Source organism: Pleurodeles waltl, chromosome 1_2 (genome assembly GCF_031143425.1).
Source record: "Pleurodeles waltl isolate 20211129_DDA chromosome 1_2, aPleWal1.hap1.20221129, whole genome shotgun sequence".
In the NCBI taxonomy this organism is placed as follows: Eukaryota; Metazoa; Chordata; class Amphibia; order Caudata; family Salamandridae; genus Pleurodeles; species Pleurodeles waltl.
In genome coordinates this window covers 249,326,322-249,352,593 of record NC_090437.1, presented here as the reverse complement: position 1 = coordinate 249,352,593, position 26,272 = coordinate 249,326,322, and the positions used below count along the sequence as shown (strand labels likewise).

At 41.3% G+C, this 26,272-nt stretch overlaps 1 protein-coding gene across 1 annotated transcript in view; it reads right to left on the bottom strand.

Annotated features, from left to right (window-relative positions):
* The window catches only part of CCSER1 (coiled-coil serine rich protein 1), a 2,320,004-nt gene that overhangs the window by 20,350 nt on the left and 2,273,382 nt on the right, over positions 1-26,272 (bottom strand). The window contains exon 9 of the mRNA XM_069237981.1: positions 5,850-5,927. Within this exon, the coding sequence (XP_069094082.1) occupies positions 5,850-5,927 (78 nt within the window). The remainder of the gene's footprint in view (positions 1-5,849; positions 5,928-26,272) is intronic.

Here is a 26,272-nt window from a genome sequence, read left to right as displayed (position 1 = left end):
AGGAGTTTCTGGGTGATGATGGTGTACAGTGCATCGCTGTAGTCTTGTCTGCTGCTGACGAGCACCTGGGTGACCTTTTTTCTGGATTTGGTGGGGATCCACTTGAAGATCTATTGAAGCAGGAGGAGCGTATGGATGCAGGAGGATGAAACAGAGTTGATTTGGCAGTTATTTGAGAACAAGGAGTCCACTGTAATGCAGAGATGTTGTGCGTGGTTCATGGGTGTGGGGGGGTTCTGGGCACCAGGAGTTGTCCAAGGCAGACAGGGAGGAGCCCAGGATGAGGAAATCGGTCTTGTGTGAGTTAAGGTTGAGGCAGCTTTCCTTCATCCAGGTGGTGACTTTCTTTATCCCGTTGTAGAAATTGCTCTTGACAGTTGTGGGTTCATCTGTGAGAAAGAGAATCAACTGGCTGTCATTGGCGTAGTAGACAATGTTGAATCTGTGGCTGTGAGTGGGGACATATAGATGTTGAAGAGGGTGGGGCTCAGAGAGAGTCCCTGAGGCACTCTGCAGATGACCTCTGTGGGTTCTGTGTTAAACGTGGCAGTCTAACTCTCTGTAACTCTCAGCAACCTATACGAGACAGCAAACACCCTGCAGGCCTTCCTATTTGTGAGCAACAGGTGTGTTTACAAATAGAAATAAAAAAATAACAAAACCTGTATCTATTATCAAAGAGTGCATATGTGACAAATTATGGGAACAGGTCTGTGGTAAAAGTATGTTAATCTCTACAGTTTCAACAACTATCTAGTGCAACAATAGGCTGATGGTGCCTTATCCCGCATTGAAACATATTTACTTTATGGTTTTGAAAAGGGTTCAAGTTGCTGATGCTTATGAAGACTTAATATATTTATGAAAGTTTTTTTATGTAATTATTTGGGGGATGAGATGTGGTTCTGGTGGCTATGCTGACAGCTTTGGAACCTGGAAATAGTAGTTATAATCCCACCCACAACATAGAAAATCAAGTTAATCTGGGCAAATTACTTACTGTCCCTGAGCATAAATTGTAACTATGTTGAAAGCAACTGCAAAGGTGGTATGTATTGTAAATGTGTAATTCAAATAATAAAATCCCCATTGGATCACCTCCCACACTACACAACACTCCATTGCTAATTTTACACTATATATAATACGCATAGATACAAAGAAAGCTCACTCACTGACTGCAAAAATATGTACAGAATCAGAAGCAGAACTGGTTGCATGTCCATAGTGTAGTGACAGAGTGCAGCCTCCTGCTTCTCCTGAATCTTATTGTAGGTATGAGACAAGAGACTATCCAGATTTATGTGTAGGGCATTTTACAAATCACAGAGAATGAGTCGATATGAAGAAAAAAAAATTAGAACAGATTTTATCACTGGGACATAAGTACTGTTGGACCTGTCAGCCTTAGGGTGGTCTTCCTTCAAAGACTTTGCCTATTTGCCTCACATTTTTGCTGTTTCTTTTTGTTGGCTTTGGGACTCTGAGCACTTTACTACTGCTGACCGCTGCTAAAGTGTGTGTGCTTCTCCTCTAAACATGGTAACATTGGTGTGCCCACAATTAGCATATTTAATATACTTGTAAGTCTCTTGTAAAGTGGTATACCCTATTCCCAGGGACTGTACATTAGATGCTAATAGTGGGTCTGCTGCACTGATTGTGCCACTCACTTAAGTAGCCCTTTAAACATGTCTCAGGGCAGCCACTGCAGAGTCTGTGTGCGCAGTTTCACTGCCACTTTGACTTTGTATTTAGAACCCCTGCATTTTAAACTCCCCTTTTATTACATATAAGTCACCCCTAAGTTAGACCCTACGTAGCCCATAAGGCAGGGTGCCATGTAACTAAAACGCAGGACATGTACTTTTAAGATTTACATGTCCTGATAGCGAAAAACTCCCAAAGTCATTTTTCACAGATTTAACTTTACTGTTTCAGAAATGCCAGTTTTAAGTGGCCTTTCTCTAATCTTACAATTCTGTGTGCCAGCAGCCTGTCTCTAATACATGTCTAGGGTGGGTGACAGCTACACTTTTTGCATTCCCTCCAGACAGCCACCAAAACCGGAATGTTAAGTGTGTCTGAGCACTCATCTGAATTCTGATGTCTCCTCCTGGCAGGAAAGGTGGAGGAGAGCTAACACACATGAGCAAGGAGAGCCTGTACCCACACAAAGTGCTTATTACCCCCTACTGATAGTCTGGAGCCTGGGCTGAAGAAGAAAGTATCTCTGCATACTTCACAGAACCTTCTTTGAAGTCACCCCACATCAAAGGCACATTTGGGTCTAAGAATTGTCTCTCTGACCCTAACAAATCGGTACATTTATGGACCTGTGAAGACCTCTGCCAGCAGTAAGAACTGCTATGCTACAAGGAGTGCCACTCTGCTGGAGTGCTTGCCAAGAAGAACTGCTCTCTGCTTAGATGAGTTACGCTGCTGCCTGATGATCTTTGCCCTCCTGAGGAAAAACTGCAACCCTCTCATTCGAACCCAGAGTGACTCCAAGGACTTGTTGGTTTGCCCCATGTTCTCCTGCTGTCTCAGGGACATCAAAGACTGCCTGCAACCTGCAACCAGCACCTTCACTCTGTCTGCTGTGAGTCCTGCTCTGCCAAGTGATGCCAATCCAGTCCTGGGCTCTTGGAAGTGAGTATATGTGCTGCAACCCAAAGATATCAATGCATTAACAATGTAGCACTGACTTGAACTGGTGCATTTCCACTCAGGGTCAAAGCATTGCCACTGCTGCCTGAGCCAGGGACACCACATTGCTGACTGCTCGATGCATCATCCCCAGATTTAGATGCATCTTCCACCTTGTGTGGCTCGGTTCTGACACTTCACTTCAACCCAGCGCTTTGGCGATGATGCATACCTTGGTGCCAAACACTGCCTGATCTACAAAGCTGCCTCAATGCTGTGCAGCTTGAAACTGATGCATTGTCTGCATATCCTTCATTGACAGCGATGCATCTCCTCCTCTGCTCCACACATCAGGTCCTTGACATTGACACTTCTTCCATCCAAGGTTCTCTCTCAGCAGACTCTGCATGAAGCCGTCCTTCCCTCCATCGCAGTCTGCCTGAATTTTGGATTTACATTGGTCTAATGCAACCTCAAGTAACCTTTTAGGTCTATCAACTTCTAAGCACTGTTTTTGGTTTATTCTTTAAGAAATGATATCTCTACTTGCACTCATTGGATTTTTGTCATTTTGGTCTTATGCTACTCATAAATATATAATCTATTTCTGTGTACTTATGTGGTGTTTTCATTGAGTTACTGTGTGTTTGTGTGTTGCACCAACACTTTACAAATGTCCTCTTTAAATAAGTCTGACTGTTCTGTGACAAGCTACCAGAGGGTGAGCACAGGTTATCTCAAAGTGTGTATCTAGCTTACCCTGACTAGCATGGTGGTTCCTGCTTGTACATGGTACATACTTTGACAACCAGAAACATACATTAATTTGCAGTTAATGACATGGAAAGACCATTATACTAAGGACAAATTAAATACACATTTTTAAAAAATATATATTATTATTATTAGTCTCTTGTTTCCTTATCATCTTTCCCCTCAGATCTGCTTCAGTTTTAGGCAAGGCCTTGCTATGTATCTGAATTTGTTAGCTGTATCTATCCATGCCAGATCTTTGAAATAAGAGGACCTGAGCCTTAAACCTTCTACAGGTGGTGCACGCATTGTTTAGAACAACCATTTTTTTCTTATGTACATCAGCAGGGCAATCTTGCTCCATAAGGCCAGGTACAATTTTGCAATCAAGCCTATTACCACTTGTCTACATCCATCCATCATCCATCTTCGTTTAATAATTAACTGTGCTTTTTAGGATCAGAAAACCTTTCCCATTGTAGTCCGTGAGAGTAAATAGAAGATTTAAATTGCATTGTGCTGCCTTGTGTGACCTTGTGTTGGGAAGACGTTCCATGAGTGGAGCATTGGTGTTCCCATGCATTCAGTCATGGAGATTGGAGCATTTTCAGATTTACAAAGACTTGTAAACCTGGCAATGCATTAAAATGCCTTTCCTTCCTCAGTGAGATGTGAATGTTTGTATTTATCCTTGTTATTTACTCTTTCCACATATAAAGACGAAAATGCCATTTAAGATTTTTTTTTTTTTTGCAGGAAGGTGTCCTTTCCTGGACAAAAACAATCCTACCTAATACAGGCACCCTTGCACCATGGTGCAAGGATGCCTCTATTGGTGTTAGGCAGAGCACATTGCACCAGTGCTAGGAGGCAGCAGAAATGCACCATAATTAGTGCATTTTGCATATCTGCATATCTGGTGCATTTCTGCTGTCTCCCTTTCACACAACCCAGCACAGCAACTCTGCTTGCTGCTGTACTTTGTGTGAAAAATAAATAAATCCTCTCCATGTTCTCTGGCTAAAAACAGCTCAGAAATCAGCTCAGAATAAAAGATAGCAGTTTTAGTTGCGTTTATCTGAACATTAGAAGCATAGAGCATCACCATTTGGTAAATTGCTTCCACGAATTTGAGGCCATCAACGAGTGTGTTCTTATGATGTGTGTCTTACTGCAAACAGCAGCTACAAATAAGTAAAACGATTTTTAAATGGTTGTTAAGGAACACTGACACACAAAGCCTCACAAATAAAAGCAGCAAATCTTTTTTCTAAGTAATCTCTATAACTTCAACAAAAGCATTTGAAAACAGTTTTTGAAAATCCAGTGTCGGGAAAATGTCTTATTGTGCATATTGTCAGATAATGACCCATGCTATAAAATAGTCCAGCAAAAGTTAGTGCTGTCCATGGATTCGTCAATGTAAAAATAACTATGCTTGGAAGCAGGATAATACAGACTCTTTGGAAGAAGAATAAAGGAGTAAAGTGGGCTATGCTTTACAAGTGAGTACATCTATGTGAATTGAAGGGTATAATTACCGCTCTCTTTGATCAATGTAATTTGCCTTGAATGACGCTCGAACAGAGCACCCAGGATTTTGAAGTTCATGTGTGATCATCTCCTCCAGGACACGTGTTTCTGTAACTTTTTGTCCTGAATAGCGCACATAAATCTAGGACTACAGGCCCCAGATTACAATCTTAATCCCAAATCTACTCCCTGAGAAAGCCTTCCGACTGTTCTTTTTCATTACCCTGAGAAGGGGAGGGGGAAGCAAGTACGAGAGGGTTACTTGGCTTCTAATTCGGGGATCCACAGTAGGGGGGTCCCAGGACACTTGAAGTAAAAGATCCTGGTTGTTACAATATACGCCTCATAACTTCTGAATCTCATCTATTGTTAACATCAGCGGCCTTCACAAATAGGAAAATAAATTTAAATTTTCAATTAACCACACGAATCTCTCAATTCCCAGTGGCTGCACAGCAGTTGCTATATTAATGTAAAGATTTTTGCTAATTGTTGTCATCCGTATTATGTGTCAGGAAGTCAAAATGATTTGCCTGGTTGTGGGTGATTACAAACATAATAACTTAATTAAACTGATAATAAGTGAGTAAATGTTTTTCTATTTTGAACAGTTTTGCATTACACTAATATGTATCCCACATATGTATGTCCCTTCTGTAATCGGAGAGTGTGTATGAAAGCGGGTGGTAAAACAGGCAATTAATAGCGCATTGGTATGCTGGCAGGTAGCTGTAATTATCTTTTCTGTTGCTGGAGGCATTTGAGAATCGTTTAAGGGTAAAAGATGAATGGTGTTCCACTAAATCCTATTAAATCAAGGCACTGGCACAGCAGAAACAGATGTAAATATACCGGCAAAGTCTGTACAACAAAACCGAAGATTAAAAAGCAAGCTTTTTTTTACAAGAACGTACATCATGGCCAACAAATTCAGTCTGTGTGGATTTATCCAGTCGGTAGATGAAGGGCTTCTGCGCATGCTGAGCTTTCTCCTGAAAAATCAAAAGAGTACAGAAAAGTTATTCAATTACACAGTGAGGATGGAAAATAATAGTTCTTCAAGTGTTTCAACAGTGCATTAGTACATTGTAATTTAAAACATACACAGTGTGCAGTCACATAAAATGGCGATGACCTGGTATCATTTTCTGCGTGATGACACATTTTCCAGCCTTTAAACAGCTGGAATTCATTTTAAAGCAGCCCAAAACGCACTCCCCTAAAATTGTTTATCAGTATAAAGTCCAGATATTGAAGGTGGCCCACATTGCAGACATGAAAAAAATCTACCAAATGCTCCCTGGTCACAATATAGGCATGGTAGCATTTTGATCTATGGTGGCTGATAGCAACTATTATTGAGTAATGCAGAGCTAAGACATCCTGCATTGCAGGTATCAGCACCCCACATTAGCAAAGCAGTGTCCAGATTTACTCACACTTGATACAATGCCATGCAGCAACCAAAGTTGCTACGTTGAGTTTGGTGAAAGGGAGAAAACATTCGGTAAGAGTCTGGATCTCTCCCTACCTTAAGCTAGCGTAGTTCAGTCCGCATTGCTCCACACACATACTCTTGTAGGTAATCATTATAGAACAAAATTCTATTTTTAGACAAACTTTAAAACTGTCTGTATGTCGTACAGCATGAGTTGCGTCAAATGGGGAGAGCAGAATCGTCCCATGTCTGCTAAGATATGGCACTGTGGCCCATATTTATACTTTTTTAGTGCCGCATTTGCGTTCTTTTTCTTACCGCAAAAGCGGCGCAAATTTACAAAATATAATTGCATTTTTTAAATTTGCGCCGCTTTTCCGTCAAAAAATGACGCAAATGCGGTGCTAAGAAAAGTATAAATATGGGCCTGTGTCTTTCTCCCCCTCCACTAGCACACTTTATGCTGCTTTGTGCCAGGCACATTCCTTTGTGCCACACTCTTCCCTTCCAGTACAAAATTCTATGCTTAGACATAGGTTAAAACTTTTCCAAGTATGTATGTGTGCTGTACAGCACAGCTCACATGTAAAGTTGAAAGGGTTGGGAGAAAAGAACACTTTTCTTCAACTTCACAACTGCCTTGCAGAGGCATAAATGTGTGGTGCAAAATCCTGCCTACTGTTTGTAGTGGATAGGGCTTTACATAAAAAATCATAGGTAATTGCATCGAAACACCAATGTACCACCCATGGTATGCCACTTAGGGCAAGGTAGCACTTAGCGCTACTTTGTATTACCTTGAGTTACTTTGGGTAACCTTGCATTACTTTAGAGCTACTTTCAGGGTTAAAACAAATTGGCAAATCAAGTTTTCCCCTTGAAAGTAAATCCCAATTCAGCATTCTGTGCCAAATAGTCATGGTATAAAGCAACTGAGCCATACATGGAATATATTGATTTTAGCAACTATGAAACTAATACTGCACAGAGAACACATTGTTTTAGACGATGTAGTTAGAGAGCAACTTACAGTCGTCGGAAATACTTCATTGTTTTGTTTCAAAAGGTAGCTATCCAGAGACATTGGCACAGTATAGTAACAACACCTCCTCTCTTCTGCATCCCCTAAAACTCAAACTGTCTGGTGCCCTCCCAAAGTGCTGAAGTTGAGTAGAGGTGAGGTAGATGCATTGGACGATTTTGAGCCAGGTTAAAAAGAACCAAAATCTAATTGCAACCTATTTTGTATACCCTAGACCGTCCTACCATTCCCCATCTTCAAGAGGACCAAGGGCACTCATTCACTTCCTTCACAACTAGAACAAATTATCATGAGAATTATTGATTAATGTCTTAGATATAATAAGGATGGCTTCACCACTGATAGCATCAGATAACACTTAGAAATCCAAGCAGCAGCTACGAGGAAGACCAACATGTCAATCAATATATTTGTGAAGAGCATGTTATAGCTGAAGATGCTTAAGCAGTTGTGAGTTATCCAACAGAAAAGTATCACAAATCTCTATACAAGGCTTCAGTACATCCAAGACATCAGACATAACCAGCCCTTGAAACACAAAGGCCCATATTTAACAGAAAATAACAGAGTGCGAGGCTGTGGCAAAATCTGCAGTGCCGCGCTCCGTCATTTTCACCTCGCAGGGATGCGCTGTATTTAACTTAATACGGCGCAACCCGTGTGTTGTCCACTGTGCTGGCATTAAATTGAGCTGCCTCGTGCCAACATAGGCATCCTTGCACCACTGTGCAAGGATGTCTGCATTTAGGGGTTTCATTGTTTATGTGTGGGAAGGTGTCCCTTCCTGCACATAAACAATCACTAATGGTGATTTGGCACTTCTGTGTGTGCTGCAAAATGCAGTACACACAGAAGTGCCACAGCGTCATCTTGAAATGATTGTTTATGTCCAAGAAGGGACACTTTCCCGCACATAAAGAATCATGTCTGGCATTTTGCTCTTTCTATGCGTGCTGCAGAATGCTGCACAAATACAAAAAAGCAAAAAACGAGGAGGAATAAAAATTATTCCTCCTTGTTGCACCTTGCTAATGCCACCCCTGGGATAGGGTTAGATTTTGGCGCTGCCTGAGGTTTACGAAAACTCGTAAGTCTGAGGTAACGTAAAAATGCAATGGGTGTTGCTGTGGCACACCCACAGCAACACACATTGCACACCCCTTCTATGCAAAGGGCTGCGTGTGAAGGGGCTGTATTTACAAGGTGGCGTTAAGCTACAAAAAGTGCTTAACACCACCTTGTAAATATAGCGCAGGGCATTGTGCCACCGGAGAGTCAGGAAAAGTGACACTCCTTTGGCTCTAGGAGCTCCTAAATATGCCCCTAAATGTGTCAAACCTGCAGAAATCCCAACAAAGCTCACATAAGGCAGTAGTTCACAGTCAAATGGTGGGGAGTTAATAGAATCATGCTAGCTCAATCTTAACAGGACAGTCCACCGGTCCTCCCTTGGTAGGGTGAGGTAAGGATTTAGGCATGCCCTTAGGATACAGAGTCACAAGATAGGCATGACCACCCAAAGCTTGAAAAAACACCATTAAAAGTGGATCCTCTATGAGGTGTACACACCTACCCTTTCACTAATTTTAATTGGAAATCATATTTGTATTGCTGTAAATTTGGGAGGGCAATAACGCCATAATAGATGCTACTACACTATATTAAACAAACTATTCCAGATGCACTTCTGCTTCATAACGAAATCCAAACTATGATATCTACCCTAAGAAAGCATTCCTCTGCAATCCTGAATGGTAAACCATGGAACACATACGAAATATGGGGAAAGCGATCATCCTAGAATATGCCTTATAGTACAGCAAGGAGCAGGGAAATTTCCACCAGCCTGTACCTCCTCTTTCAAATGAGACAGAGTCTCACCAAGATTTTGTTTTGAATACAGGCTCTTGGTCTCCATATATGTATATGCCTTGGTGTTTCATCCATGGTCTAAAGATCCAAAAAGAGAAAGCACACTGGTGACCACTGAAATATTTAATTTGTTCCAATGTACCCAAAACCCATAATAGCTACCATGTGCCCCAAAGATCCAAGGAAGCCTAGAGATTGATGATCCTGAATCTACAAAGTGCTGAAGATCCTCTGAAGCAAGAAGATCTGAACATCCCACCTGATCCACCAGGTTAAAGGTTCCAGATTAAGAGATGAAAATAAGTAAGAGAGTGGCCAAACCTTTTGAGTTCCCTAGCTGATGTGAAATGGCTGTGACTTGACACAATTAACTTTCATGCAAACTCTATGTTTACAATATAGCTATCTGATATAGGAGAGAATCTCAGGCCCAGGCCCATCTCCTCAAGAACTGAGACCATGAGGACTAACGCAACAGAATCAAATATGTTCTCAGAGTCAAGTGACAATACCACAGCCAGTTCAGGGACAGTTCTGTATTCCTAACAGCAGTGAGGACTACAAAGAATCACACATGTTGAGCCAGCTAAATTATACAGAAGAGAGATGAATAATGATTGAATTCATCTCAACAACTGGTAATTACTCAAACTGTATCCCAATCCATCTTTATATTCTGCACAACATGACACCTCAGTTTCGATCCAGCCATATGCAAAAAAGTCTTGCCAGGCAGGTTGGGCTGGACTGTTCCTATTGGGCAGGCCAAAGACTGATATGGATTTGTCTGGGTCCGACTGAGGTGGCATGGTGTGCAAAATAACAATGAACTGGGATGCAGCCCAGATAATTACCAGTGGCTGAGAATAATTCTAGCATTTCGTTCATCACTTTTTTTGTGTACTTAGTATGTTGTGTCAGTTGGCTTAAAAATGGCTGGCCTGGTGTACTGTGCTGCTACAAGCCCATATCATTGGTTAGTCTGAACCAAAACTAGAATCTTAGTTTCATTATTCAGCAGCGATATGAGGCACACTTGTCTACAGGTTTACCTGACTTAAAAAAGTTGATAATCGTAATAGACTGCATGTACATCAGTCTTAGATCCCTCTTCAGCAGCTCCACAAAACAGGTTACAGAGGTGCAAAGCTGACTGAATTGATATGCACTTATAAAAATTCTACCGGCACACCACTGGGTACTGGGACTATTACCTCCTTCAGTAGGTCAATCAGAGTAGACATTTCTCCCAAAGCATCTTCCTAATCCAGCAATGTTCAAGCTTTGGTTCAATTCAATCCTTTATGTATTGATCTATGTTATCAAACCACTTACGAATACTCACTTCTCTTTATTGGTCTCTGGGTAAATATGAATTTGAATATCACCCACGTACATTTGGAAGTGCACCTAATACTGCATAGATGATTTTGCCAAGTACTTCATGGATATGTTTAAAAACTAAAAGTGAAATGGAGGAGCCCTACAAAATCTCTCTGTGATGTTACAGAAAAAGATGCTTCTTTTGTGCTGATTTGAATTTGCTTTCTCTGATTGAGGAGGATAGATAAAATTATTTGCAAGGCCAATTCTACCCGTATCATAAATCTTTACATCTTTAAAATTATTTGAAATTCTCTTCTGCATCATAGTCTGCTGTGAGTTCAGGGAGTATTAATCCAGCTTTCTGACTTTTATTAAGTTTGAAGAGGCGACCCTGATGGTTGCCACAGGGGATCTGATTAACTCATAATCATGTAAGATATGGGTTTGTTCTCCATATGGTTGCATCTATCTTATACCTTTGCACTCTCAATGTTTGTTGGGTATGGAGAGTTGGACATCTTTCAGTAGTCTATCAAAACTTGAAACTGTGCTGTTAAGTTCTTTATATGGTGTGATGACCATACGTTTCAGTCAGTGAGAATGAATTCACTTCTGGACTAAGCATTAATCAATTTGTTGCACAAGCTGATAGTGTTTGGAAAGAAATCCTTGACGTAGCTGAGCATGGTTCCTCTGTGCTATGTGTTTTATTGGGTGGTCCTTCCATGTCTTCCTCAGCCCTGGAATTGAAAGTAGTGTCAGAAGCTCAATGTAGATGGAAAGTAAAACTGAAGCCCTGATTTATACTTTTTGGTGCAAAATTGCACTAACACAGTTTTGTGCCAAAATGTTTAGCACCAGCTTGCACTATTTCTGTGCACCAGCCAGGCACCATATTTATGGAATGGTGTAAGCCGGTGCAAAGGGTAGGCTAGCGTAATAAAAAATGACGTTAGTCGGGTGGGGCTGGCGGTATGGAAGAAGGGGGTTTTGCACCACAAAATGACGTTAGGCAGGTTAGCCATTTTCTGACCCAAAACCATCCATACCACATGACTCCTGTCTTAGAGAAGACAGGAGTCATGCCCACCACCCCAGAGGCTAGCACAGGGGACCAAGGTCCCCTGGGAATGGCCAATGCACCCAGTGCCATGTAGGGGGACCCATTTCAGGGCCCCTACTGGCACTTAAAAAAAGAAATACTTAACTGTACTTACCTATACTTAGCTGGGATGAAGCGCCTCATCCTCCGCTGTCTCTCTGGTGTGGGTAGGGGTGTCCCTAGGGCCTGGGAAGAGCACTTGTGGGCTTATTCAATGGTGTTCCACCATGGAAATAGGCCCACAAGTCCCCTAACACCTGCCCTGACCGAAGCTTAGCACCATTTTTTGACCCCTCCTCTCTCCCGTGCATGATTTTAGTACGGGTAGATAAATATGGCGCGGAGGCCATAGAGTCATTTTTTGCACGGAAACGCCTACTTTGCATTTCATTGACACAAAGTAGGTTTCCACGTCCAAAAAATAAATTTAACTCCATAAATTTGGTGCTAGACGGGTCTAGCGCCAAAGTATAAATATGGAGTTAGTTTTGCACCGAATTTGCATAAAAAAAATGACGCAAATGTGGCGCAAAACAAGTATAAATATTCCCCTAACTATCATGATAATACTGTATTGTTCACAGTGGACTCCCAGATTTAGTAACTGTTGTACTCTGATTATTCTACGGTGGCTTTGCAGCATAGCTAGTTTGTGCAGTGCATGTTTGTTTTTTCTAAATTCATGGTTCTTTCTCATTTTAATGATGTCTTGGGCCCTCCTTGAAACAACCTGGGAAATAGGCATTTTTTCATACCTAATTGGTTTTTAGGTATTCCCTCCTGTGACTCTCACACTGTGCTCTGTCTGATTCTGAAAATGGTTTGCACCACAAATGATTTAGGATGAGACTCTCCTTTTTGATTTTTGTAGCTTGTGACTAAACAGCCTATAGGCAGCTTTAATCCTGTGGTGTCATTTAGCTTCTCAAGTGTGATTAAAATATTGTGGTAAAGAAGATCTCTCAGGGCCACAGGGTTCCCATTAGTTTGTGGTTTTAGTTGTGATACTTTGTAGTGGCTGTCAAAACCTTCCTAACTAACTTAGGGAGGTTCAAACAACTTAATTTCTCTGTTTTTCTGTATTCTCTTCTCTCATTCTCTACGTTCTGTAACAGTGTTAATATAATGTCACATGATTTTAAATTGAGTCTGTGTAAGCAACATGTACAGCTGCTTTTTAGACGAGCACATATTTTTGTCAAATAATCTGCAGTAAGGGTCTTTCTATATTTTATTGGCTTATCGTTCGATAGAGATTCTCCATATTCTACACCCTTAATCTGGCTCATTTATAGTAAGTTTGAAGCATTAAGTACATTAAGTACCAGTGAGAAACTATTAGATGCGTCAGAGTGTAAAAGGTCATCTAGGTACTATTGCATTTGTTGCAATTTATTCTTTGCATGTAGCAATGCAATTTTAAATGAATTCCTTGGGTAATGGACAACTAATTCATTTATCTTACAATACAAAAGATACATTTTCTCATGTGTACCACTGGATCATTCATTGATTTTTAGACATATTGCCATAACTGTGCATATGAATCATTGTAATTCTTAACAATAACCGCAACAAGAATTCTGTCCAAGGCTTCCTCGTAATGTTTGGTAATTCACCTGGAACAATAACTCTGGTAGGAATTCTGCATCTCACAATTCCAAGTCTCTATGGGCCTGAAATGATCATGTCTGAAACTCTTGAACTGTTATTTCTAGGCTAGAAGACATTGGACCTGTTTGTACTGCTGCAGGGGCTGTAGACAGCATCACAGTTCAGATACCCACTCGACCCCTCCCGCGGGACTGGAGAAGCAGACAATGTTCTGCCCAGACAGACAAAAGCATAAATGCCCCTGCCACATCCTCCACTAGTCCTCCTATTGACAGATTCAGTCAGCTCAGGGCAGACAGATAATGTTAGAGATTTGCTTCCAGGACCCAGGGAATTGAGCAGCTTGAGTAATTGAGATATTGAGTACCTTGTCAACATTCGGTCTCTGGCTGCCCACAAATTGGATATTTTTTGCTTTCTAGCTGAGCCAGCACCAGATGTGCTATTTTTTACTGAAAGTTGGCTCCATGAGGTCTCCTCCCCTGATGCAGTTCAAGCCCAGCTTCCAAGTTATCTTATAAGTAGGTTAGACTAGGTAGGCAAGGGAGGTTTCTGGTTAGCCATCATTTATAGGGAGATATTAAGTGCTCATTTATGCCCCTTAATATTCCGGCTTGTGAGAGCTTGTCTTTTTCTTTGACACTTACATTTACCTTCTCTGGAATTATTTTCTATAGTCCTCTGGTCCCCTGTGCACATTTCATTCAGGCTCTCCCTAATCTAGTAGCCGGTTTGGCCTTAAATAGACCTAATTTTACCTTGCTTGGACATTTTAATATTCATGTTGATGATATCAATAATGCTGCAGCTAAGAATCTTTTATCTGATCTTGCCTCTTTGGAACTTATTCAATTGATCAAGATCCCCACACATGAGAAAGGTCATACAATTGACATTTATTTAGTAACTTCACTGATTTACAGGTACAAAGCCCCCTCCCCCTCTACTGGTCAGATCAATTTTTACTCACTTTTAATTTATCCGTTCCCCCCACTCTCATTCCCTACCTACCAATGAAGCAGATGGTCTGTCGTTGGCCTAAACTGACAGGATTGGTTCACTGTACTGGAGGCTTCCAGACCTGTTTTTTTGGACCAAATTACTCCATCCTTCTGAAGTTTAAATGAGTGGATTTTTAATTCAGTGGACACAGTCCGATCGGTAAAAGTACATATTATGCCCATCATGGTAGGAAATCCCCATGGTTCAATTCACATTTATTGAACCCAAAAAAGGAATGTACATGCCATGAGAGAAGGTAGAGGAAATCTTATGATGAGATCAGGAAACGTGAACATAGGTTAGCCATCAGAAATTACCATGCCACTCAAGCCTCCAACTACTCCAAAAAAAATGAAAGTTCATACAAATCTCCAAAAGAGATCTTTCAGATCATCAGAGCGATTACTGAGCCTGAATCAGCTAGTGTACTCCAGAAGCTTCTATTGAGTACAGTAATAATTTAGCACTTTTTTTCAAAAGAAGGTAATGGATATGTACTTCTTTTTCCCCACATAGGCCAAATCTGGAAGTTTTTCAATCCTGACAGGCCCTCTTACATCAACAAGATGCTAATCTTTAGGCCTCTCCTAATCTTACTGCTGAAACTGTTACAGACCTCTTGCAGATAGTAAAATCTGGATCTCCTCTAGATCTTGCACCTCTCCGTATCCTTTGTCAAGGGTCGGAAAGTATTGCTCCCTTCCTAACTGACCTGTTAAATCTATCTCTCAGTAGTGGACAGGTCTCTTCCCAATGGAAGCATGCGGTAGTTAACTATTAAAAACAACAATCTTGACCTCCTTTGTCAGAGTACTTACAGGCCAATCTCTCTGCTACCAGGCTCCTCTAAGCTCCTGGAAAAGCATGTTAATAATTATCTCTCTGCCTTCCTTGAAGCCAACAAGGTTCTCCAAATGGGGTTTAGACCACACTACAGCACAGAAACAGCTTTGCTGGCAATGGTGGAAGAACTGAGAAGTTGTTTGGACCAAGGAGGCTCAGCTGCCATTATTCTTTTAGATCTTAGTGCAGCATTCCATATTGTAGACCATGCTACTCTCATTCTGAGAACATCAAATGTGGGTATTGGTTGAATAGCAATAAAATGACTCACCTCCTTTGTGGACAATAGTACCTTTCATGTACTAGATCAGTATAGCTTTTCTGACACCCTTCACATGAGCTGTGCAGTACTTCATGGGTCTTCCTCAAGCCCCTCACTTTTCTTTTTTTTATATGTACCCCCTGGCACATGTTGCACACTCCAATGGGTTGTTACTGGTCTCTGATGCTGATGACACCCAGCTGGTCATGTCAATCCCCTCAGATCCAAGCTCAAGTCACCTCCAACTGACACCTTGCCTTCATGAAGTGGACAGGTGGATGGTCAACTATAGACTTAAACTTAATGAAGTTAAAACTGAGATCAAGTTACTGGGCAATAACCTTTGCAACAGGACTCCTACCCCTCTACCAGATTGTTTAAGGAACCTCCCAACCACAAATGCTCAATAAAAAGCCTTGGGATATGGCAGGATTCTAGCCTGACTACGGGCCACCAAGCAAAGAAGCTTGCTGCCACCTGCTTTGGGGTACTGGAACTGCTTAGGAAAATCTTCGACCTTCTTCCTTTCTGAACCAAAAGATTGGTTGTCTAGGCCCTTGTAATCTTGCGCCTTGATTATGGCAATGCCTCATATCTTGTCTCCCCACAGTCTGTGGTGAATAGGTTGCAGGTGGGTCAGAACGCAGCCACCTGCCTCCTTATGACTATCAGTCCCCACAAAAAGCTTTGGCAGCACTATGCTGGCTTCGGGTGGAACAACAAGTGCAATTCAAGGCCCTCTGCACTCTACATAGGGCACTTCACAGTAGGGGCACTTGTTTGTTAGGATCTTTGACTTATCTTTACATCCCTCGCAGGTCTCTTAGATCTTCTATGGCAAACTTGTTGAATTTCCCTAAAATTAATAGGTCCCAGTGGGGAGGTCGTTCTAGGTCCTACCTTGCACCTAAACCATGGAATACTCTACCGTTAGAGCTACGCAACCTTGACCAGGACTTGTTCTTCCACAAGGCTTCAAAAACCTGGCTGTTTAGGTCCTCATCCTTTCAGTGCAGCTAGTGATCTGCGATGTGTGTTTAGCGATGGGAGGTGTTTTGGTAGCCATGCGCTATAGAATAATTCATTAATTAAATTGAATTTAAAGCCACATTCAGGGAAAAATAAACTTGCAATTGCTGGAATTTGGTGCAGGGATACCAGAGGGAAAATTAGATTATGGATCCCTGGTATCCCTTTACCAAATTCTGTGATACTTGTAACCCAAGTATCAAATGATGGGTGTTCAATGTTAATAATTCAATGAACGTCTAAAAGATGAAAGGATGTTTTGCCTCTGCCAAATTTTGGATCTTTGGATGTTTACAGTCATCTCTTTTTTTTTCTAATTATAAACAACATATTAAAAAAACTGAGGATAACAGCAGTCAATGATTGGTATAGAAACATGTAATGGAAAACTAGAATTGTATATCTTTAATAATAATCTTAAGGTTGCACTAGAGCAATTTCATTGTACTTTTGACCTCTGGCAAATGAGGACACCAGCACAATTCACTGTTTCCCAGCCAAAAAAATACGGCTGCCAGAACAAGCTACACATGTGACGTAACACACTGTTCACAGTTAGAATCATATAGGCCTTACCCTGACAGTGTATATTTTAAATGAAATCAATACTTTTTAAAGCTTTTTTTGGAACATACTGTTAGGCAATTTTTGCTTAGGTTAAGACTGGACATTTTACCATTAAGTAAGTTTAAAAAGCTCAAGTCTGTTAAAGAAAATAAGTCCAGAATGTGTGAACTTTGTAATGATGGGACTTAAGCTGATGAAGGAAGATAGAAACAGCATCTTTAACTCCTTCGCTGACAGGCCTTTTCCCCCTCAGGGGCCAAGCCTTTTTTGGCTGTTTGGGTCAGTTCGCGCTTAGGCCCTCATAACTTTTTGTCTACATAAGCTACCCACACCAAATTTGAGTCCTTTTTTTCCAACATCCCAGGGATTCTAGAGGTACCCAGACTTTGTGGGTTCCCCTGAAGGAGACCAAGAAATTAGCCAAAATACAGCAAAAATTTCATTTTTTTCAAACAAATGGGGAAAAAGGGCTGCAGATGAAGGCTTGTGTTTTTTTCCCTGAAAATAGCATCAACAAAGGGTTTGCAGTGCTGAAATCACCACCTTCCCAGTTTCAGGAACGGGCAGACTTGAATCAGAAAACCCAATTTTTCAACACTATTCTGGCATTTTACTGGGACATGCCCCATTTTTACAATTTTTTGTGCTTTTAGCCTCATTCCAGTTAGTGACAGAAATGGGTGTGAAACCAATGCTGGATCCCAGAAAGCTAAACATTTCTGAAACGTAGCCAAACTTCTGAATTTAGCAAGGGGTAATGTGTGTAGATCATACAAGGGTTCCCTACTGAAAATATCAGCTGAATTAAAACATTATTGAAATTGAGGTGAAAAAAACTGCCATTTTTCTCCACGTTTTACTCTGTAACTTTTTCCTGCAATGTCAGATTTTTGAAAGCAATATTCCATTATGTCTGCTGGACTCTTCTGGTTGCGGGGATATATAGGGATTGTAGGTTCATCAATAAATGAGCTGCACCTTGCAATGAGTTTTCATTCTATACCAGACATACAGCAATTAATTTGCTGAAATATAAAGAGTGAAAAATAGGTATCAAGAAAACCTTTGTATTTCCAAAATGGGCACACAATAATGTGTTGAGAAGCAGTGCTTATTTGCACATCTATGAATCCCGGGGTGCCCATACCAACATGGGAATTACAGGGCATTTCTCAAATAGAAGTCTTTTTTACACACTGTCTTACATTTGGAAGGAAAAAATGTAGAGAAAGACAAGTGGCAATAACACTTGTTTTGCTATTCTGTATTTCCCCAAGTCTCCCGATAAAAATGGTACCTCACTTGCGTGGGTAGGCCTAATGCCCGCGACAGGAAACGCAACATGGACACACTTTTACATTGATATCTGAAGTGTTTTTTGTAAAGTCCCTAGATGTAGATTTTGGCCTCTAGCTCAGCCGGCACCTAGGGAAACCTGCCAAACCTGTGCATTTTTTTAAATTAGACATCTAGGGGAATCTAGGATGGGGTGACATGTGGGGCTCTCATCAGGTTCTGTTACACAGAATTCTTTACAAACCTCAAAATTTGTCCAAAGAAACACATTATCCTCTCATTTTGGTGACAGAAAGTTCTGGAATCTGAGAGGAGCCACAAATTTACTTTCACCCAGCGTTCCCCCAAGTCTCCCGATAAAAATGGTACCTCACTCGTGTGGGGAGGCCTAGCGCCTGTGACAGGAAATGCCCCAAAACACAATGTGGACACTTCACATTTTCCCAAAGAAAACAGCAGTTTTTTACAAAGTGCCAAGCTGTGGATTTTGGCTTCTAGCTCAGCCGGCGCCTAGGGAAATCGACCAAACCTGTGCATCTTTTAAAACTAGACACCTAGGGGAATCCAGGATGGGGTGACTTGTGCAGCTCGCACCAAGTTCTGTTACCCAGAATCCTTTGTAAACCTCAAAATTTGGCCAAAAAACACTTTTTCCTCATTTCGGAGACAGAAAGTTCAGGAATGTCAGAGGAGTCACAAATTTCCTTCCACCAAGAGTTCCCCTAAGTCTCCCGATAAAAACTGTACCTCACTTGTGTGGGTAGGCCTAGTGTCCGCAAAATGAAATGCTCCAAAACACTATCTGGACACATCAAAATTATCAAATACAAAACTACCTGTTTTGCAGGGAGGGGGAACCTGGGTTTTTGGTCCTGGGCTCAGCAGCCATACAGGGAAACCTACCAAACCCAGACATTTCTCAAAAACTACTATTTCTTACACAGAATCCTCAGCAAAGCTCAAATTTAGCTAAAAAATCGCTTTTTCCCTACATGTCTGTGTAGGATCAACGCACGGGGACACATTTGCTACCACCCAACGTTCCCCTCAGTCTCCCGGTAAAAATGGTACCTCACTTGTGTAGGTGGGCCCAGTGCCTGTCACAGGGAAAAGCCAAAAACATGTTGAAATTGAGGAGAAACGAAAGCGGGTCCAAAAGGGCAGTTGGCAAACAAACATTTTTAGGCTGACAAGTGGGGCAGAATTTTTATCGGTATAGATGAGACAATGCTGGGCGGTAGGAATTTTATGGAGTCCTACAGATTTCGGAAGGTTCCATCGCAAAAATTGGAGAAAAAAAATTGTGATTTCCAGCACAGTTAGAGGTGTGCAGGGCATTTTGGGTAAGAAAATGGTGTGGGTGCATGTGAAACACACAACCCTGGACTCACCCAGATGTTTTGTTTTCAGATGTTTCTAGGTCTTGTGGATTTTTTTACATGGCAGTGTCCCTAAGTCCAAAAAGTGCAGCCCTCACCTTTCCAGGTAGGATGATTTTGAGAGTTAGCCAAGCTCTCATGGCCCAAATGTAAAACCAAAACCCAAAATAATGAAATGTCCTCTTACTTGCCATGGGATAAGATGTTTTAGTGTGCAGGGGGAGAGATGAAAGACTGTTACCCCCTTCAGTTGGGGTGAGGCATAACCAGGCTCATACTGGTTGGTAGCCACCACCCCACTATTTATTTTTTAATTCACTGGCATCTAGTGGACTTTCTGCCCTCTGGGGTGTGGATGGGGGGTAATTGTCCTACCTGCCCACTGGTGGGAAGAACAACTTTGGCCCCATTTATTTGGGGTGGGGATATGGCCGTGCCCCCACCCTCTTATTTTGGAGAGAAAAATCTTCCCTGGTTTCTGGTGGGCTTTCTGCCCCCCTTGGGGGCAGATGGGCCTTCCAAAAATAGGCCAAACTATGGCCAACAGTAATGTGCCCCAATGGGAGTGACCCTTGCCCAAGGGGCTGTCCCTGAAACAAAACACACACATACACAGACACCAATCCCTGGTGCCTAAGTGGTTTCTTCTCTCCCCCAACCCCCCGGGGCCAGATCGGCCTAAAAGAAATAGGCCGATCTGCCCCCAAGGGGAGCAGAAATGGCCTGAAATAAATTTGCCCCAAGGGGAATGACCCTTGCCTAAGGATTTCTCCCCTTGCGTGAAAGTGATGCAAAACAATTAAAATCCTTGGTGTCTATTGGCCTAATAAAAATGGGCCAATAAGAAATGGCCTAAATACAACTTGCCCCCGTGGGAGCGACGCCGTAGGCAAGGCATATATAAAAAAATAAAGTAAACAAAAAAAAAATAGCCCTGGTGTCTAGGGGTTTGTGCCCCCCCCAGGGGCAGAAAAGGCCTACAAATATTTTGTCCCCTTGGGGAGCGCCTGTTGCCCAAGGGGCTGCTCCCCTCATTCAATAATATAAAAAGAAAATCCCTGGCATCTAGTAGTTTCTAAAAATAGGCCAATCTGACCCCAAGGGGGGCAGAAATGGCCTAAAAGTAATTTTGCCACCCGGGGAGCAACCCTTGCCTAAGGGGTCGCTCCCCATATATTACAAAAAATATATATAAACACAGAAAAATGTATCCCAGGTGTCTAGTGGGTTTCTGCCCCCTCTGGGGGGAGATCTGCCTAATTATATTAGGCCGATCTGCCTCCAGGGGGGACAGAAATGGCCTAAAAATTATTTGGCCCCCTGCGGAGCGGCCCTTGCCCAAGGGGGCACTCCCCTCATGTCAATAACCTACAAAAAACAAACTCCCTGGTGTCTAGGGGGCATTTCTGCTGCCCGATCGCGGAAATGCTGAGAAAAACATCAAAGGATAAGAAAGCCATTTCCTTTCCTTTGATGCCTTTCACGGCCCCTCCACATGAACGGAGGAGAAATGTAAAAGCATTTCTCCTCCGATCTGCGCTGGAATCTCAGGGGCAGGCCTCTGATGAGGTCAGCACGCTGACATCATCAGACGCCATGGGGGCAGGGGAGGGGCAGTGATTACCCTTCCATTCCTGCAGTGGGGGTGGTGATGCGAGGCTCCCATGAGCCAGTCCCAGGATGTAACGGTTACGTTCTTGGCGCCGCAGCACCACAGCCAAGGATGGAACCGTTACGTCCTTGGCTGCCAACGGGTTAAACCTTTGTGTCTTAAATATAACATATTCAAAACTGACGATCTGATTGCCAAAGCAAAGACACCTCCCAATGAATTTGTTTGCTATGCACAAGCTTTTTAAATAGTTTTTTACCAATGTAGTAATTGTTTGGTTTGCACTGAGATTGTCAGGCCATTTTTCTTCACCTTTTGTTGTGATCATTTATAACTGTAAGTATTGTTGGTCTCTTATGGGATCTAAATCAATAAAATTTGAATTTGTTCTTTGATTTTGTTCTAGTAACTATATTTTTGCCTTCTACAGAAAAGATAGATTTTAATCAAATTGAATTCCCAGGACTAAGGGCCCTATTCACAAAGCTAAATTAACACATGTATATTTACTCATGTGTAAAAATACTCCTGCATCTAGTTTCAAGTCTACATTTTTTTTGCTATCCCCATTACATGTGCAGATTTACACCTTGGTGTAAACTCACAAGTGCAGGAGCCTTTTACAAAATGAAAGTTAGTGTAATTAAGATGTAGAAATAAAACGTGTCTTAAATGAAATGCAGTATTGTAAATGCAAATGTGAACAGTAGGCTTTTATAGCCACGTGTATTTAACAGAAAGATTTTATCATGCAACTTTCCTTCTTCCTTTTACCCTGACCTAGGTCGGGAATGTGTTAAATAGAACTTTCAGTGATGTTAATGTGCGAGACAGAAGATTTAATAGAAAACAGATATACTTCAAGTTTCTCATAGGCTTAGATTTAATTAATTATATTACTGTATTAAAATATTTAGCTACATTTCCGTAGAATGTTTCTTTATGAATATTTGTTGTCAATAGAAGCATATGCTGCAGAGCCCTTTGTTAAGATGCTTCCCAGATTTATGCTGAGAGACCCTTTATTTCTCTTGCCTGAATCTATGCTGCTTTGAGACTCTCCTGAGTTTCTTGAACCTTTGTTTATGGAACGTTCTGCTCATGATCTCAAAATGAATGCTATAAGTTTCATGATTTCACATCTTGGATTTAGAACTTTTAGGGGTTCTAAGTGATGTTTTTTTCCACAGCTTAGAATAGGGATCAGCTTATGGAAAGTGGTTCATGCTTTGTTCTGTGTTGTTTTGATAATGTGATTGAATAATATTGATGGCTTTTCAATAAAGAAAAAATTACTGAAGATTTTAAAAAGCCTTGAAAATCACAACAAAATATGATCACAGACTCCAATGAAAATGTAATTAATTTATGATGTTAAATAGATTGGTTTGAGTTGCAGCTCCTTATCAATTCCTTACTTACCTCAAAGGTCCAGTAATTAGAGCGGGGCTTCATGTTCCAGATGTCTTGGTAAAACTCATGTCATAAACCATTTTTATTTATTTAAAGTCCCTGAGCCACCACAAGGCTCCAACCCTACAATTTAGGGATGGAGACATCTATGTCTGAGTTTATGAATGTAAAGATGCTGCTAGCAACTTTTGTAAACAGAGGTTATGTGGAGCTCTCTACCACTGTGGTGATTTCCTCTAGGAAAAGTATAAGGCAAATTATTAAAGTTTGTGAATTAAAAACATTAAATATGTTTTAACATAATATATAAATTCAAAATAAATGCAAATAAATATTTTACTCTAGAACTTATAAAATAAACTGTTAGATCACATTAACTCTTCATATAATGTTTAATAAATTATTTGAACGATAAAACAACTATAAAAGCATGTTTAGTTCTATTTTTGTATTCATAAGTAGTAAATTAAACGTTATGTTTAATTAATGTATTTTTAAAATTGGTAATACATTAAGATATAATATAGAAATGAACTATTAAAATATTAATATATCATTACAAAAAACATATACTTTTTAAGATTAAAAAATGAATATACGTGATTATCATTAAAAGTCACAATAAATACATTATTTTAACAATATTTCTTCTAGGGTATTATAATACAGCCCTGCATCCATTATAATCTATTTGACTTTTTGCAGTCCTTCTGGGCAGCCACATGTGGTGATTTCTGTACTTTCACGGCTGTGTTGGAGCATATTTACTACTGCTTTGTGACCTTTAGGGCTGTAGTAACTTTAGATGTGTGTTTGTGAAAAGCAATGGTGTTACTCTTCAAGGGTGGGTATTTTTACTAGCACGTCTCTCCCTAAAACCTTCCTTACTCCTCCCTGAATGCCTCCTTAATTTTACCACAACCCCACTTAATTAGTAGTAAGAAGTCCCTGCTTAATAGCCAGTCCCCCTAGTCCCTCCCACACTTACTTCAGAAACATATGCCTATGTTTGCTGTGATCTCCACCATGTTGGTGAAGTTCTCAATACAGATAACAGATATACAGAAAAAAAGAATGTGAGGAAGGACAACTTATGGCAAGTTCACCCCCATTTTTTGTGGACTGATGCTGCAGGTTTTTTAACCCTGCACACAGAGGCACTGATATCCAGTGCACAGCGTATGGTCTCTAACCCCTAAAAAATATACATGAAGAATTTGCTAACTCCTAACTGGCATATTTAGCTTTCCAGTAAGAAAATAGTGTATGGGACAGGAACATACACCAAAAGCATGGACAGTTAAATGTCACATGTGGACTGTTGTGCATATTGTGCCACCCACTAGGTTGACAAGGAAAACATGGTTTCAAGACTCCATGTGTAGTCTGACTGTAGCACCTCTTAACACTCAGTCAAACCTGGCACAATAACCCTTTCTGAAAGGAAAAACAACACTACTTTTAAATGTTAAATAAGTCACCCCCACGTGCGTCTTGTAAATCACAAAAGTGCTTAGTATTTAAAAATGAGACATGCAAGAAGAGCTGTTGCTGGTCTTTTGAGGACAACTGAAATGCAATGAAAACACTATGGGCCATATTTATACTTTTTGACGCAAAACTGCGCTAACGCAGTTTTGCGTCAAAAAAATTAGCGCCGGCTAACGCCATTCTGAAGCACCATGCGGGCGCCGTATTTATTCAATGACGTTAGCCGCCGGCGCTGCCTGGTGTGCGTGAAAAAAAATGACGTACACCAGGCAGCGCCGGCGTAGGGGAATATGGAGCTTGGGCGCCAAAAAATGGGGCAAGTCAGGCTGAGGCAAAAATATCGCCTCAACCCGATTTGCGCCATTTTTTTCGACTCCCAACCCCCATTGAAATGACTCCTGTCTTAGCAAAGACAGGAGTCATGCCCCCTTGCCCAATGGCCATGCCCAGGGGACTTCTGTCCCCTGGGCATGGTCATTGGGCATAGTGGCATATAGGGGGGCACAAATCAGGCCCCCCTATGCCACAAAAAAATAAAAAAAATAATACTTACCTGAACTTACCTTAATGTCCCTGGGATGGGTCCCTCCATCCTTGGGTTTCCTCCTGGGGTGGGCAAGGGTTGCAGGAGGTGTCCCTGGGGGCATGGGAGGGCACCTCTGGGATCCTTCCGAGCCCACAGGTCCCTTAACGCCTGCCTTGTCCAGGTGCTAAAAAACGGCGCAAAAGCGGCTGGACGTCATTTTTTTTTACCCGCCCACTCCCGGGCGTGATTTTTGCCCGGGAGTGTAAATACGGCGCACATGCCTCGGAGTCAATTTTTTTTAGACGGGAACACCTACCTTGCATATCATTAACGCAAAGTAGGTGTCCACGCTAATAAGTGACGCAAACTCCATGGACTTTGGCGCTAGACGCGTCTAACGCCAAAGTATAAATATGGAGTTAGTTTTGCGTCGGAATTGCGTAAAAAAAAAACGACGCAATTCCGGCGCAAACAGAGTATAAATATGCCCCTATCTTTGCAAACTCTGATTCGGGGTAAGCTACATAAATGATTCGACCACTGGTTTTAATATTTAGCCAACATTCATTACAATTCTGAAGTTGGATTTGTGGTAAATGTCCTAGAAAAGTAACTTTTAAAAAGTTAGACTTTACATGCCTGAAGCTGCTGTAGGCTACTTAGCATTAACCTGCGAGCAGTGATCCCGATCAGTGTGTTTTCCTTAATGAGGTGTGAAACCTGCTCCCAGGGAAGAAACAGTGGTTAGGTCTTTCAGAAGGAAAACATGGCTGTGAGGTATGTGACCCTTCCTAAATCAAACATATTTCTGATTTGTAGTTGTTAAGGAGCAGCCTGATCCAAAATATGCAGTTTGTGTCTTTAGCATGACACTTAGACCATCCAGAAATAAGAAAATTAACCATGTAGCCATTCGCTTATAGTCAGTGTCCTGGGTGAATCTTTACAAGGCAAAGAAATCAGCCGGGGGAAACATGAAAATGCTTCAAAACTGGTGGAAATGTTTATTTATTATTCATATATGAAGTAGTATTATGTAGCTCAGTGTGTATCATTTTGTTCACTTCTGATCACTGACATTATATCAAAGCTCAATGTAGGAGAAACTATTTGGGCAAGCAAGGCCCCAACTGCAACAATCTTCATTTACAACAGTTAATTCAATGGAATTTAATTGAAAGCTCACAGCGAACATTTGGTTTTATTTGTTTTTTCTCAACCGAAAAGTGGGATGCCTCAGAAGAACAGAAGAGGTGAACTTGGACAGTCAAGAAATGCAACATTCTATAGGTTTTATATTTTATTGCACAATAAAATGTGTATGCTGGTAATCACCATCTGCCCTGAAAGTGAGTTCAGTGGGTCATCCTGGCTCCCAGGGTCAAATTCCAAGAGAGGGTGAGAAAAACTGATTTAGCTGATAAAAAAATAATGTTTCTTCCTTGTTTGAATTACCTCCAGCATGGGGCCATTTTTCCTTCTCTTATTGTGCAAACACATTTCAAAACTGCAGAATGTCATAG